Raw genomic sequence first — 15,003 nt, 5'->3', positions numbered from 1 at the left:
TACAGCTCAGACTGATTATAGTACACAACTCTGAGCATATAGAGTTGACTGACTGAGCGGATTCTCATACTGAGGTTGTAAAAGACACATTGGAACAGAGGTGGTGCAGAATGAAAAACAATCTCTGCAGCTGCAGACCATTTTCTAGTAGAAATATTATATTACACACACTCTCCACATGGGGGAAAGACTCCTCGTGTATTAATGAGCACACAATGTGTGATAACAGTATGAACTAGAAGACATAGTAGCAAATATTTCAATATCTCGTTCAAAAATAACCATCACTTCTCGTTGGCTAACTGAAACCTCTGCACACCATGTGTGTGTGTGTGTGTGTGTGTGTGTTTTGGCTTTCATCTCAGTCAGCTGTGCATCTCCTGCAGTGCGAGCGGACTTTCCCTCACTCACTTTCACTGGGGAACGACCACACAGTACGTTTCCATGTAAAACAACACTAGTCATTCGTTAATAGTAATAAACAGTAATAAAGGTATTCACACAAAGATGTTGGTCAGTTTCAGTTATGTTATGTTCAGTTATTTACTTCATTATCATTGCCCATGACCAACCCTTCTCAATACTAAGAAATGCACACAGAAGGATTCACTAATGTAGTTTGTGATTTCTATAAAAAAAAAAAAAAATATATATATATATATATATATATATATATATATATATATATATATGTTCCCTCAAGAACTTCACTGCATTTGTATTTGTTTGTTTGTTATTGTTTGTTGCTCGATTACCAAATGCATGTTTATCATCAGGGAATTATCTAAACCAAATGTCTCCTCCATTTTCAAGTGTGAGTGTGCCCCAACGCAGGTTTACTCAGGTTTTAGATTTATTTATGCAACACAAACAGTTAGGTTAGGGTTAGGAAAAGACCATGGCTTTGGTTATGTTGGTATATTTGTTTTCTGAAAATAACTAAGCTTGTTGCGTACTGTAACTAGCCTTAAAGTACTTAAAGTACATCAATTAAACAACAAAAGTATGGTCAAATAAGTCAATGTTGACTTGCACAGTATGCAAACAACGGTCTCCTGGGTGAAAGTCCTATTTCTGTCTGACAGAACCGTCCTCCCCCCTATTTGGACTTCTCACTCTTTATACTATTCCAGTTGCTCTTTGGTGTGATAGTGATGTGAATGTGTTTACATTGGCATTGGTTGAAAGCCCAGTGCGTCTCTCACAGTACAGTCGCTAATGGGGTCCGAAGGTTATGACTAAGCTACCATAATTGACGAGTCGGGAGCAAAGCTGTGGTTGGCCGAACCGTATGGAAGCTGACGTGTAACTCCTGCCAGCCGTTACACGTCCTACTTCACATGACACGTCAGCTCCTTTTTCACTTTGAGTGCTTTCAGAGCTTCTATTTAAATCTTTTACAACAAGTGAGACTCAAACTTCATTTGGCACTCACACTTCCCTGAGACAATTATTTCAGCAATTAACCCTTTCAAGTCTACTTCAAGTCTTTCAGTACTTCCAATTTGAAAAAACTACATCAGCTTCTTTCAGTACTTCAAATAAGGTGAAACTTCAAATCTGCATTATTTCTTTTAAGAGGTTGAATTTCAGGTAGTACTCCCATACAACCAAACTATAAAAGCTCCAAACAATTCATTTAGGCCACATCTTTTATCATTTGAAGTTTTCCAACAAGACATGTTCAGCAGAAGCAAGTGCATGTCATTACTTTAAACAACATATTAGCCTTACTGATTACAGGTTAGTGGTCTATATGGACCAATGGAAAGATGTATGGAACTGAATTTACCTACATTTATTGGGAGCACTAGTTCATTCTATAGTAAACCCATCCACACTGGAATGTTCCCAACACAATACTGAAGACACCAAATATGAGCAAGTTAGCAGCTCATTCTAAAGTTAACGTGGTTGCATGTGACATCACCTTTACAGGCATTTTCATTCTCACCACACTGGAGTTGGTGGTCTAGAAAAGTAACAAAGTGTGTGTGTGTGATTTTGGCAGGTGCCAGTTATAGACCCATTAAAGTCTCTATTTATCCAGGGAGTCCCTCACAGGTCTTAAGAGGAACAGGTGGTGCAGTTTAAAAAGCTGTATACAACGCAATGAAACGACAAGGGATCCATGCGCAGAATCTAATTCCAAATGATGGAAATAGAAACCACACCATTGATGAAGGAGACATTCAACAGAATGCTCATAAGGGGAGTAACAATCTGAATGCCACAGGAAGTGTCACATTCTGGTCTTAACAAAGACATCTTGAGGTAAATCCGCTCTCACCATTGTGGTCATTCTGGATATCTACCTCCTGAAGCCTTGCCAGTAAAATTAAATGTAACATGAATCACTTTAATAGCTTGTGTTTGAGTCCAATCAAATGTAAACACAACAAGTAGACCCCTGAACTTTCTATTGTAGCTAACTGCCCTTTATTGTTATGCTAAAAGCTGAAATGTATTTTACATTTTGGACAATTCTCTCTTTTTTCTGTGGCCCTGTCAATCGATGCATGTCATGTCCTGTAACTACATCCTCAATGCTGTGTGGGAAAGAGAGGAGCTAATTTAGCCTGGAGAGCTAACAGTCAGTAACAGAGGACATGAAGCAAAAGCAATAGGCTCTGGTCTGGGATCTGGTTGGGATCTCATTCAATAAGTCACACTATCAACGAACTTGTAAACGACCCTAAGCAATTGCATCTTCAGCCATTCTGGACGAAAAAGGAGTCCCTCCTCTTTAACCAATTATAGTCGCTAATATTTGACGGAAATTAAGCTACTTTTTGTTGCTGAGACAGAACAAAATCTCACGAGGAACACTGTGTCCGAGGGTTAAATCAATGAACTCCTTCTCCTACAACAATCTATGGCCTTGTTCAGACTGCCAGCCCAAATCCATATTCTGTGATATCCACATTGCGCTGTGGAAGACAACATGGAGGAAAACAGCAAAATAAATTCTCTGCTGGCACTTTCACTTTCTGCTGCTTCAAAATTTTTGCACAAAATTGCAACGTATGCAGGTTTTGTTTCGTGAGCGAATGCTTCAGCATTGGAAGGCCAGCGTCTCCTCATATGAGGAGAGTTTGTGGGAGGGAAAGCACTGCATGCACTCGTAAGTCCAGTTATTTATTTAATTAGCTTCGCTGGCTTCAACTGTTTTCATGCAAATGAAATATGAAATATGAACAGGCTTCTGTGCTGTCTTGTAATTACAAAACAAATATCAGATTGATGCACTTATGGACACATATCTTTTCACGCATCATGACTAGCGTAAGCTTGCTATACAAAAGAAAAATGTGGGTAGAGTTGGAGGGGTGTCAAAAATTTGTTTTAAATGTGTGTTTTTTAAGATTACACATTCGTGCCTATTTGTTCTCGTGGTTATGACTCACGTACAATTTCCTTCCTCAAAATACAATAATTTAAGCCTCTGGTACGAGAGTTTACTTTCCCCATCTGGCAACGATGCCCAGATTGCAGTGTGCTGTGCTCGAGGTGCAGTTTATAGTTAGATTTACAGTTAAACTATAACGTTTCTTTGAAAAGTGAGATTCATATTTTCTAGACTACGTTCCGTTTGACTTGTTATCCAAAAAGAAAAGAAATTTGAATATGATGGAGTGCCTGATTTGAGTAAAAGTCATTTCTCCTGACTATGACCATGTCAACTGTGGGAATGGAACTGCTATGAAGCTATGAGCTGCTTTGCTCAGTACAGTCATAAAAAGAAATACGAGTTTCATATCCAGCGGCTCATTGCTTGACAGTATATACCAATAATAACATGAAAACGAATTATTAGTTATGTCAAATATGTCACTAGTTTCAGTATGACACCCATCAAATATCTTTTATTGAAACGTTAAATGTATATTACATTTATATATGACAGCTTTGTCAAAAAGCACTGGTAAGTACACATCTTCAGTATGAAGCCGAGTCGCCCTCTGAAATGAATGAGGCTACCTTTCACACATTAGGACCTAACTAAATGTAACTTATCTCAATTTTTAATTTTAAACTTATTTTGTATGCCCTAAAATCACAAATGATAAATGTGCCTCAGAGGGCTTTACAATCTGTACACATATGACATCCTCTGTCCTAGGACCTCACATCGGATCAGGAACAACTTTAACGGGGAGAAAAAGGGAAGAAACCTCAGGGAGAGCAACAGAGGAGGATCTCTATAAGGATTTGACAGAAGAACAATAGATGTCAATATGACATAATATTGTCTATTTGACACAAGCTGTGGAGTTTCTAACGGTGCCCCCCATCAAACAGAAAGCAGAACGTTGTTCATGTCATGCCAGTCCTCAACTTTAAACAGTGATGGATCTCCATCCACTGAAATGTGCGCAGTAACGCACCTCTCTCCTGGAATCGGAGGGATATGTCTCTTCTTCTCGTTACCTTATTTATGAGAGCACTAGGATCCGGTCTCGGCTCATGGATCCCTCCTCGTGCGCTGGTGGTGGTATATCCAGTAGTTAAGAGTCAAAGAAGAAGAACAGCCTGTGGGCTGGAGTCATGGAGCGCACTGTTTGCTGCTGAGTTCGGTCACAGGAGCGCAGTCTCCGCCCGCGCCTCATCCACACGGACTGACTGCCTTCAATGAGAGAGGTTTATAATACACACTCTCCACATGGGGGACAGATTCCTCATGTATTAGTGAGCACACAATGTGTGATAACAGTATGCACTGGAAGACATAGTAGCAAATATTTCAATATCTCGCTCAAAAATAACCATCACTTCTCGTTTATTATCCAGACATAACTAAAATGAGAGGTTTATTATACAGACATAACTAAAATGAGAGAGGTTTATTATGCAGACATAACTTAGATCACGGACCACAACTATAGTACGTGTGCGTGGAGGTTCATTCTTGACCAAATAGTAGTTTGACTAAATAACTAACTAAGGTCCATGCGCTAAAAAAGGACAACTTGTGTTCATCATTTTTGTTATACAGTTTTAAGACCTTTATAATCTCGGTTTATATTGTGGTTAAGTGAGGCATATTCGTAAATTCAGTTGTGTTCAATCATCATAAAAAACACAAACTGAAAAAAGTAGGGTCAACAAGTAAGACTCAGAGAGCTGGTTGGTGTCAAAGCTGCTGTTTGTGTGCATTGTTCTACATGTGTGTGTGTGTGTGTGTGTGTGTGTGTGTGTGTGTGTGTGTGTGTGTGTGTGGGGGGGGGGGGGAATTAATAAATCAAAAGTGGCATTGAGTGTTGAGGTAACTAACATCAGCCGTGACGCAATAACAGGGCCAAGAGCGTACACTTCATAGCCCCCTACTTCTGGTGGAGTTCATCAGACACACCCATCTATGAACTACACCTTTAGTTTGTTCTCAACTACAACATGTCCTTCAGCCAAATTGAGGCAGGGGCGTAAAGTGAGCAGGTTCATTGGATCCATTTGCCCCCTTTGCTTTTTCATCTCAACTACACACCTGTCAGGTTTCCTGACTGCGTCTTTCTCTGATGTGACGCTATCTCGCGACTAATACACAGACTCACAAAGTGAAGACAATAATAGTCTCACTGCAGAAATAAAATGCACTCAAATTTAGCCTAGCTCCAGAATTCTACTAACAAATGGAAATGGAAATAGAATAAAATGTATGTGAAGAACTTATATTTGACTTAATCTCCCTTGAGGAGAGGGCACAGCTAAATGTGTCAAAAGACTCAACGTGTGGCCTGAAAAGCAGCCCGGCTGATGAATGATTCAGTAACATGACTTTGACTGTGCTGCAGCCTGCTGGTAGATTAGTTATGTGCAACTCATCAAGAACAAGAATCCAAATAAGCATGAGTAAAATCAAAAACACCAATTAAAAAAAATGTTAATGAGGAGCTGGTTTTCTTTTGTCGATTTAACCTTCACAACTAACTAATAACTAGTGTGTTAGTAGTCTTGGGTTTATTGTGTTTTATTGTGCTGCTGGATAATTACCCTTCAAAATAAAAGCGTCAAGATGTGAGATGTATATGAATCAGAACGATATCATAACATCACGTAGGTGTATTTGTTTTACATTTGCATTACATTTTAATCAATTGGCTGTGCAAAAGTGCTCGGCTCCTTTGGTTTGAAATGGTGCTTTAAGTTTGAAGAAAGAAAAAGCCCCGACTGGAAAACGTCTCGTTCTCGAGACGGGAACACAGACACGTCGCGGTGCCGACTGAAGTTGCAGGAAAACAACAGTCTACGTGAACGGTAACCGGGGCGGGGAGTCCAGAGTGCGCTACGGCAGCTCAACGGCAGACGAGCCACCGGAACGACGAGAAACGGACGCCGTGGAGGTGTTACTGCATCGGGTAGTTAGCTTAATGCGGCCGGGGACACATAACGGTGTTTAATGTTAGCACCCGTTAGCCACGACGTCACGGTGAATGAGACGAAGCCAGCGGGACTCTCTGCCCGGTTGTCGGGACGTACGGGACGAAACTTGGGCATCACATTCAGGGGACGGGCGAGCCGTGAGGGTGGGGCTCTGTGTCCGTGTATCCACATGGTTTATGCGGTCATAAGCTGGAAAGTGTATTTCCCCACAGTAGGAAGGACATGATTCACACGGAGATACTGGATACCCGTACACGTCACCCCCCAGACAACGGGACCATTCATACACTTATTTCACTCCATCCACCGCCGAGCTAAACTCTCCGTGGGATAAGCGGCCATGGCTGTGAAATCAAGGAGACCGTGGACGACCGTGGTTTTCGGCGTCTTCCTGGGATTCACCTTGTCCTCTTGGCTCATCGTGCCTCAGGTTCTGGAGGGTAAAGGGAAGAAATCTCCCGTGTGTTCGCACTACAGCGAGTCCTCCGTCGGTAAAGGTCCGGCCATCCTCGGGAACGCCGCGGCTGTCCAAGACCGGGACAGCCCGCAGGTCAGCCGGGAGGAGGACGGGGTATTCGGTACCGGAAACAGTAGCGGGGACACCGGGAGACCCGTCAGCAAACCGAAGCGTTTCCTCTACGTCGGCGTGATGACAGCGAAAAAGTACGTGCGGTCCCGCGCCGTGGCCGCGTACCAGACCTGGGTGAGCTCCATACCCGGGAAGGTGGAGTTCTTTTCAAGCGCTGGGACCGGCGCCGTCCACGTGCCCGTGCCCGTCCCGGTGGTCTCGCTGGCGGATGTGGACGACTCCTACCCGCCACAGAAGAAGTCATTCATGATGCTGAAGTACATCCACGACCACTACCTGGATAAATACGAGTGGTTCATGCGCGCGGATGATGACGCTTATATAAGAGGTGATCATTCTGGGAGTGAGTGTGTGTGTGTGTGTGTGTGTGGCACAGAAACCCCAATTGTCCACATGTAAACATGTTTTAATATATATTTTATATATATATATATATATATATATATATATATATATATATATATATATATATATATATAGTAAAATATGAACCACACTTTTCAGAAAAAGATCCATACATTTACATCCACATACCAGCAATGACCCTTCCCAGAAACCTGAACCTCTTTTGAAGTAATTTGACATATTATTAGTTATCTGGAAGAACGCCTCATATTCTCTACACAAATCCCAACAAAACTCAAAAAGTGAAATCTCTTGAAAAAGTTTCCATTCAAAACAATGCCATGACTTATTATGTGTTCATATGACTCGTCTGGAAGGTCAAACAAGGTGAACATTTCCAGCCAAACCGGTGTACACTTGACTTGTGCAGCGATGCTTTGGGCCACTTCCTTTGAGTTTAAGCTCAAACTGTCTCCATTCTGGGTTTGTTTATTTTCTAATTGGCTGGAGTTCACTAAACGTAATTACTAATGAAGTAAGATCAAGCTTTCATGAAGCTAAACCGATTTGTACATAACATTACCATTAGCTGAAGAAGCATGCAGGTTTATGATTTTGTTATTTTGTTTATGTGATTAAGGTGAGACTATAGATGTCGTCCATATCACATTTTATTGCTCATTATATGATGATTTATGGGCTGCTCATATTTAATACAGCGACCTGTGTGTATATATATGTATATGTGTGTGTGTGTGTGTGTATATATATATATATATATATACACACACACACATATACATATATATATATGTATAATTTCCAACCCTTTATTCAGAAAATGCACAGGTAACAGGTACCGTAAATTCCGGACTATAGAGCGCACCTATCTATAGGCCGCACCTACTAATTTTTAAAAGAAAAAAGAAATTGTACATAAATAAGATGCACTTATGCGTGGCTCGTCTCCGTAAAAACAGTTATTTCCGCCGTTCACCACGGAATAAATAACCACTAGTTCTGCTTTATACTTCTTGTGAACATCCCATAAACGTCGGAACATCTAACGCCCTGGTGTTTGGGTTCATAACATCACCCGTAGGCTCACACAGCTCGGGGAATTTCACCGACTCCGTCTCGATAACTTCCGCTTCCAGCGCTGCCGGAGCAGCAGCATACAGGCGGGCAAGAAGGGCGGGGGGAGGGGGGCGTGGCTTGTCTCCGTAAAAACAGCCGTTCACCACGGGGGAAATGACCATTAGTTCTCGCACAACGTTACGGGTCTCTCCGATGGTCTTTGCTCTACCGGCTTTTTAAAATTTTTTATACTCAAACATCTCCGCGTCTTATTGGGTGGCGTAATAATCGCGCGACACAACGAATCGATAATGCAATTCGTTGCCAACTATTTTAATAATCAATTTTATCGATTCGTTGTTGCAGCCCTAATACATATATGTATATATATACATATGTGCATACATATATGTGTATATATATATGTGTGTGTGTGTGTGTGTATATATATATATATATATATATATATATATATATATATATATATATATATATATATATATATATATATATATATATATAAACTGTATAAAACTAACTAAAGAATGATATATTGTTATTTATTGAATATATAATCAATCAATAAATAACAATATATCATTCTTTAGTTAGTTTTTTCTATTTTTTAAAACTAAAGATGGATTTGTTCAGTTGATACTTGCTTTATGAGATGAATAGCTGACTGCATTATGTTTAACTATATATATATATATATATATATATATATATATATATATATATAACTCCGCCCTCTGCCAGGTGAGAAGCTGGAGTTGTTCCTGCGGTCGCTGAACAGCAGCAAGCCGCTCTATCTGGGCCAGACGGGCCTGGGCATGGCCGAGGAGCTGGGCAGACTGGCCCTCGAGCCCGGAGAGAACTTCTGCATGGGGGGCCCTGGGATGATCTTCAGCAGGGAGGTTCTCCGGAGGATGGTCCCTCACATCGGTACCTGTCTGAGGGAGATGTACACCACCCACGAGGACGTGGAGGTGGGCCGCTGTGTGCGGCGCTTTGGAGGGACGCAGTGTGTGTGGTCATATGAGGTACGGATGAGTCTGCTTTCGGTTCCTTCAGGGTTCTATAGGAATATCATGGAGTCTGTTTAGTGAACAACAAAGTGGTTCAAAATATTATATATATTTATCTGTAAGATCTTTCCCCATTGTAATGTTAACAGTCAGTGATTATTACATATGCTTTATGCTGCCCTTATTGCTTGTTGGTTCGTTTTCTAAACTGTCACACAAATATTCAGTGATATGAGGTGAAAGGTCGGGTCACCAGGCTGCAGTCTTACTCCCTTACAGCAGCCCACTGCTCCTAAATGCTGGAGTTTGGTTAAATGCAGAGGTCACATTTAATGGATGCATGTGAGGATAAGCATAAATGATGTTTAAGTGTTCGTTCTTTTATTTATTTAAAGTTACATGAGCTTGTGTTCAGCATATTTATTACAAGTTTGCAGCAGATTACTGTGGAAGCACAGACCACTGGTTGTACGTTACTGGTTTTTATGACAGCACTTCTTATCCATATTTTGTATCTGTATATCCGTGTGGACCAATCAGGTCACACTACAAAATGAAATCACTCAATCAAGTATCATAAACAAATCACAGCACCAAAGGCCTATGATAGAAACACAAATATATATATATATATATATATATATATATATATATATATATATATATATATATATACAGTGTATATATATATATATATATATATATATATATATATATATATAACACACACACACACACACACACACACAGTCCACCGATATTACATGTTGTAATAAACAACAATATATTTGTCTATGTAGAGAAATACAAAGTCAGATTCACATTAAATATACATACATTTGAATCTGGATAACTTTGTTGATGTTTTATCCTTTTGTTTCTTAATTTGTTAGTTGATTGATGTTTGAACTTATATTTAGTTTGATTAATGGTAAAAGGGGTTGATAGTGTTGTGCTGGTCCCAGGTCTGTGCTTGTTTCATGGATGTTGCAACTCTCTCCGCAGATGCAGCAGCTTTTTTATGAGAACTACGAACACAACAAGAAAGGTTTTATTGAGAAACTTCACAGTAGCAAGATCCACAATGCCATTACACTTCACCCCAACAAGAAGCCCGCCTACCAGTACCGGCTCCACAGCTTCCTGCTGAGCCGTGAGATCTCCAGGCTTTGTTACCGCAGCATCCTGCTCCACCGCCAAGGCCTGGTCATGAGTTACCTCAGTGATACAGAAGTGCTATGGCAGGACCAGCAGCTGGGCTCCCCACCTTCCTACATGCGCTACAAGCCCAATGAGAGAAACAATGTCATCGAGTGGGACTTCCTGACTGGCCGCCATATTTACTCCGCTGCTGAAAACAAGGTGGTCAGGCAAAGCCTCGGGAACTCGCTTCGGACCGCGCTCGAAGACATCATTCTCCAGGTCATGGAGATGATTAACGAGAATTCAAAAACTCGTGGCCGTGCAATTGACTTTAAAGAGATTCAGTACGGCTACTACAGGGTGGATCCAATGCATGGCGCAGAATACATTGTAGATTTATTGCTTCTGTACAAGAAACACAAGGGACGTAAGATAACTGTGCCTGTGCGGCGGCACGCTTACCTTCAGCAATCGTTCAGCCGACCCTTCTTTACCGAAACTGACAAGCTAGACGTGGCTGAGCTGGTGGCTGCCATCAACTCTGAATCCCAATCCCTTTCTTTCCTATCCAACTCTCTGAAGTTCTTGTCACCTTTCCAGGTCTATGAATCAAACAGGGAACTGTGGGAGCAGAGCCAGAGGAAAGTCCACATCCTTGTCCCATTATCCGGTCGCTATGACACCTTCGTCCGCTTCATGCAGAACTTTGAGAAGGTGTGTTTGATACCCAAACAAAATGTAAAGCTCTCCATCATTCTGGTGGACAATGGGAGCGATCCGAACCGAGGCAAACACGATCAGTTAATCCGAGACTACGACAGGAAATATCCCAAAGCTGACCTGTCCATAATCCCCATGACGGGCAACTTCTCACGAGGACTGGCTCTTGAGCTGGGCTCCTCGCAGCTTGATAACGACTCCCTGCTCTTCTTCTGCGATGTTGATCTTATCTTTACTGGTGATGCTTTGCAGCGCTGCAGAGAAAACGCTGTCCAAGGGAGACAAGTCTATTTCCCAGTTGTCTTTAGTCAGTACAACCCCAAGATAGTTTACTCTGAGAAGGCCCCGAGAGACAACCAATTTGTGCTGACCAAGAAAAGTGGTTTCTGGCGAGATTACGGATTCGGAATCACTTGTGTTTTCAAGGGTGACTTACTAAAAGCCGGAGGTTTCGACACCTCAATCTTAGGCTGGGGACTGGAAGATGTAGACTTGTTCACAAAAGTGATCAACTCTGGTTTAAAAGTGTTGCGCAGTCAGGAACCGGGTCTCGTCCACGTCTATCATCCGGTCCAATGCAACACGAGTCTCGAGCAGAGGCAACACAAAATGTGCCTCGGCTCGAGAGCGAGCACGTTTGCATCGAGAATGCAGTTAGCTGAGCTGTGGCTGGAGAAACACATGGAGGCGGGGTACAACAGAACTTCATCCTGACACTCCGGCCCTCCTGGAACCCTTCGTACAAGTGTATCTTGTATGCAGACAGCCAGCGGACTGTGTAACTGTGTGTGTGAGAATCAGTAAATTGAACCCTCTGTTCTTCATGAGTGAATTGTGGAATGTGGATGTGCTGTATGTATGTATGTATGAGAGAGAGAGAGAGCTGGCCCATTTCAATGCGCTACCTTGAAGCTAGGGGTTGGTAATCTTGAAAAACTAGCAAGAGTACGCCAGATGTGACAAATTATCCAACCAAAACACACCGCCCAGTAGCGAGCAGCACAAGCTCAAAAATGTTGTGAATCTAGAAAGAAAGTTGCCAAGTCAGCAACATCGACAGCCCGTCAGGCCTCCTTCCAAAGACACTTAACCAAAATGATCATAATTAAGCTAAACAACAAACATGGCTATTGTCTGTACTCACAGCTGTAAAGACTCCTGTGAGGAGCAATAAGTGCACATAACCCTAGCTACTCATATTATTAAGCATGTTGTATAGAGATTTCTCTATATCTCACTCTCCAGTCTAGATGTTTTCTCTCTGACCTCAACTAGCCATCCTTACTTACATTATACATACCTGTTCAGAACGGGCTGAATGTGTGGCCGGTGGTCTTTCTCGAGAATCGCTCACACTCAACGGTGCACTTCCTCGGATCCTGAGCCGTACCATAGTCAAGCTTGGACAACATTAAACCCCAAACTATGAGGGTGTTAAGCCATGGGAATACGATGTTGGAACATGCTATTCACAAGCAGTACAGTCATGGACTGGACTCCATCAATGTTGGGTCTTACGGAGGGTGTTGGTCCACCTACTATATGAATGCAAACTGGGACATGACTCCAAAAGTAGAGCATGGATTTAATGAGTGGAGATATTTTGCGTTAATTCAAGTAGAAAATGCGGAGTGGAGCTGTGGCTGTGTCGACTATCCGCTAGCTAGCGTTAGAACGCTATGTCCAGGATCCATCAGCAAAAGTGAACTGCCCTGAAGCTCCGCCCCCAGAGCGCTGGTAGAAGTGTATTCAAAGAGTATTAATCAAGATGTGTCGCTTGTCCAAAGTGCACCAAATGGTACCAAGCACTCCATAGTGTCCTCCGCCATACACCCACACAGTGTGAAGTCAGTTGTATGAGCGGTTCTCCAGATATGCAAAGAACAGACCGATTCTTATATAATCGCTTTCTAGTTTGATGCCAGACCACTCACTGCTGTCCTCCTGACAGGACCGTATCCCTCCATGAATCGAAAAGCAACCCTAGAAGTCAGCTAAATCGATGTGTACAGTGTGCATAGTAGTCGTGATAACGGCAAATGCTTTAATATATGAAAAATGTAAGCAAATACTTCAACCCTGGTTTGGGCTAAAGCCCATGTCTGAACGTAGCTTTACTCGCTTGGAAGGTGGAGCAATCGATGGGCTTTTTACCTGAGCCACGAAGCACTGATTTGCAGGTCAAAAAGTGTCCTGATGTCAAAACTGGGCTCAAGTGTTTTCAATAACTGTATTATGTTGTGTGTATTTATATGTAATCTAGAGGCCTCGAACATGTTTATCATTATCAATTGAGCCCAGTTCTGTAGACATCTCTGTGTTGTATGAGTAACCAACTGCGGCACAACATATGACTACACAGAGGAGCGTTAGAGCTAATGTGCGTTTCTCCGAGGTGTGTGGGATTATTCTTTGAACAAGGCAGTTATGTTGATGGGGCGGTTGATTTATAGAAGCAAAAATGTTACAGGAATTGGTTTAAAACCAGAGAAAAAAAAAAATGCAGACATTTGAACGAAGCAATTTATATCCAGACACATAATGATGCCTCAGTCCAGAAACATAACGACGCCTCAGTCCAGAAACATGACGACACCTCAGTCCAGAAACATGACGCCTCAGTCCAGAAACATGACAACGCCTCAGTCCAGAAACATGACGACACCTCAGTCCAGAAACATGACACCTCAGTCCAGAAACATGACAACGCCTCAGTCCAGAAACATGACGACACCTCAGTCCAGAAACATAACGACGCCTCAGTCCAGAAACATGACGACACCTCAGTCCAGAAACATGACACCTCAGTCCAGAAACATGACGACGCCTCAGTCCAGAAACATGACGACACCTCAGTCCAGAAACATGACGCCTCAGTCCAGAAACATGACAACGCCTCAGTCCAGAAACATGACGACACCTCAGTCCAGACACATAACGACGCCTCAGTCCAGAAACATGACGACGCCTCAGTCCAGAAACATGACGACGCCTCAGTCCAGAAACATGACGACGCCTCAGTCCAGAAACATGACGACACCTCAGTCCAGAAACATGACGACGCCTCAGTCCAGACACATAACGACGCCTCAGTCCAGAAACATGACGACGCCTCAGTCCAGAAACATGACGACACCTCAGTCCAGAAACATGACGACACCTCAGTCCAGACACATAACGACGCCTCAGTCCAGAAACATGACGACACCTCAGTCCAGAAAAATGACGACGCCTAAGTCCAGAAACATGACAACGCCTCAGTCCAGACACATAACGACGCCTCAGTCCAGAAACATGACGCCTCAGTCCAGACACATAACGACGCCTCAGTCCAGAAACATGACGACACCTCAGTCCAGAAAAATGACGACGCCTAAGTCCAGAAACATGACAACGCCTCAGTCCAGACACATAACGACGCCTCAGTCCAGAAACATGACGCCTCAGTCCAGAAACATGGCGACACCTCAGTCCAGAAACATGACGACGCCTCAGTCCAGACACATAACGACGCCTCAATCCAGAAACATGACGACGCCTCAATCCAGACACATAACGACGCCTCAATCCAGAAACATGACGACGCCTCAGTCCAGACACATAACGACGCCTCAGTCCAGACACATAACGACGCCTCAGTCCAGAAACATGACAACGCCTCAGTCCAGAAACATGACGACGCCTCAGTCCAGAAACATAACGACGCCTCAGTCCAGAAAC

At 42.6% G+C, this 15,003-nt stretch overlaps 2 protein-coding genes across 2 annotated transcripts in view; one reads left to right on the top strand and one right to left on the bottom strand.

Annotated features, from left to right (window-relative positions):
• The window catches only part of megf10 (multiple EGF-like-domains 10), a 49,507-nt gene extending 44,940 nt beyond the window's left edge, over positions 1-4,567 (bottom strand). The window contains exon 1 of the mRNA XM_034547558.1: positions 4,432-4,567. The gene's annotated coding sequence lies outside the window, so the exon portion shown is untranslated. The remainder of the gene's footprint in view (positions 1-4,431) is intronic.
• Positions 4,568-6,381: 1,814 nt separating this feature from the next.
• chsy3 (chondroitin sulfate synthase 3) lies at positions 6,382-13,825 on the top strand. The gene is made up of 3 exons (XM_034546901.1): positions 6,382-7,298; positions 9,152-9,435; positions 10,426-13,825. Exons 1-3 carry the CDS (start codon positions 6,722-6,724, stop codon positions 11,995-11,997), a joined length of 2,433 nt encoding a protein of 810 aa, XP_034402792.1. The 5' UTR covers positions 6,382-6,721; the 3' UTR covers positions 11,998-13,825.
• The last annotated feature ends 1,178 nt before the right edge of the window (positions 13,826-15,003 follow it).

Source organism: Cyclopterus lumpus, chromosome 12, assembly GCF_009769545.1.
Source record: "Cyclopterus lumpus isolate fCycLum1 chromosome 12, fCycLum1.pri, whole genome shotgun sequence".
Classification (NCBI taxonomy): Eukaryota; Metazoa; Chordata; class Actinopteri; order Perciformes; family Cyclopteridae; genus Cyclopterus; species Cyclopterus lumpus.
The sequence above is the reverse complement of the archived record's forward strand: the minus strand, read 5'-3'. Positions and strand labels throughout refer to the sequence as shown.

What these genes read in the sequence shown, in the direction of transcription:
- chsy3 (XM_034546901.1), top strand. Translation starts at nt 6,722, where the DNA reads ATGGCTGTGAAATCAAGGAGACCGTGGACGACCGTGGTTTTCGGCGTC. An exon ending in TGATGACGCTTATATAAGAG is followed by an intron (nt 7,299 to 9,151) that starts GTGATCATTCTG and finishes GCCCTCTGCCAG; the next exon opens with GTGAGAAGCTGGAGTTGTTC. An exon ending in AGTGTGTGTGGTCATATGAG is followed by an intron (nt 9,436 to 10,425) that starts GTACGGATGAGT and finishes CTCTCTCCGCAG; the next exon opens with ATGCAGCAGCTTTTTTATGA.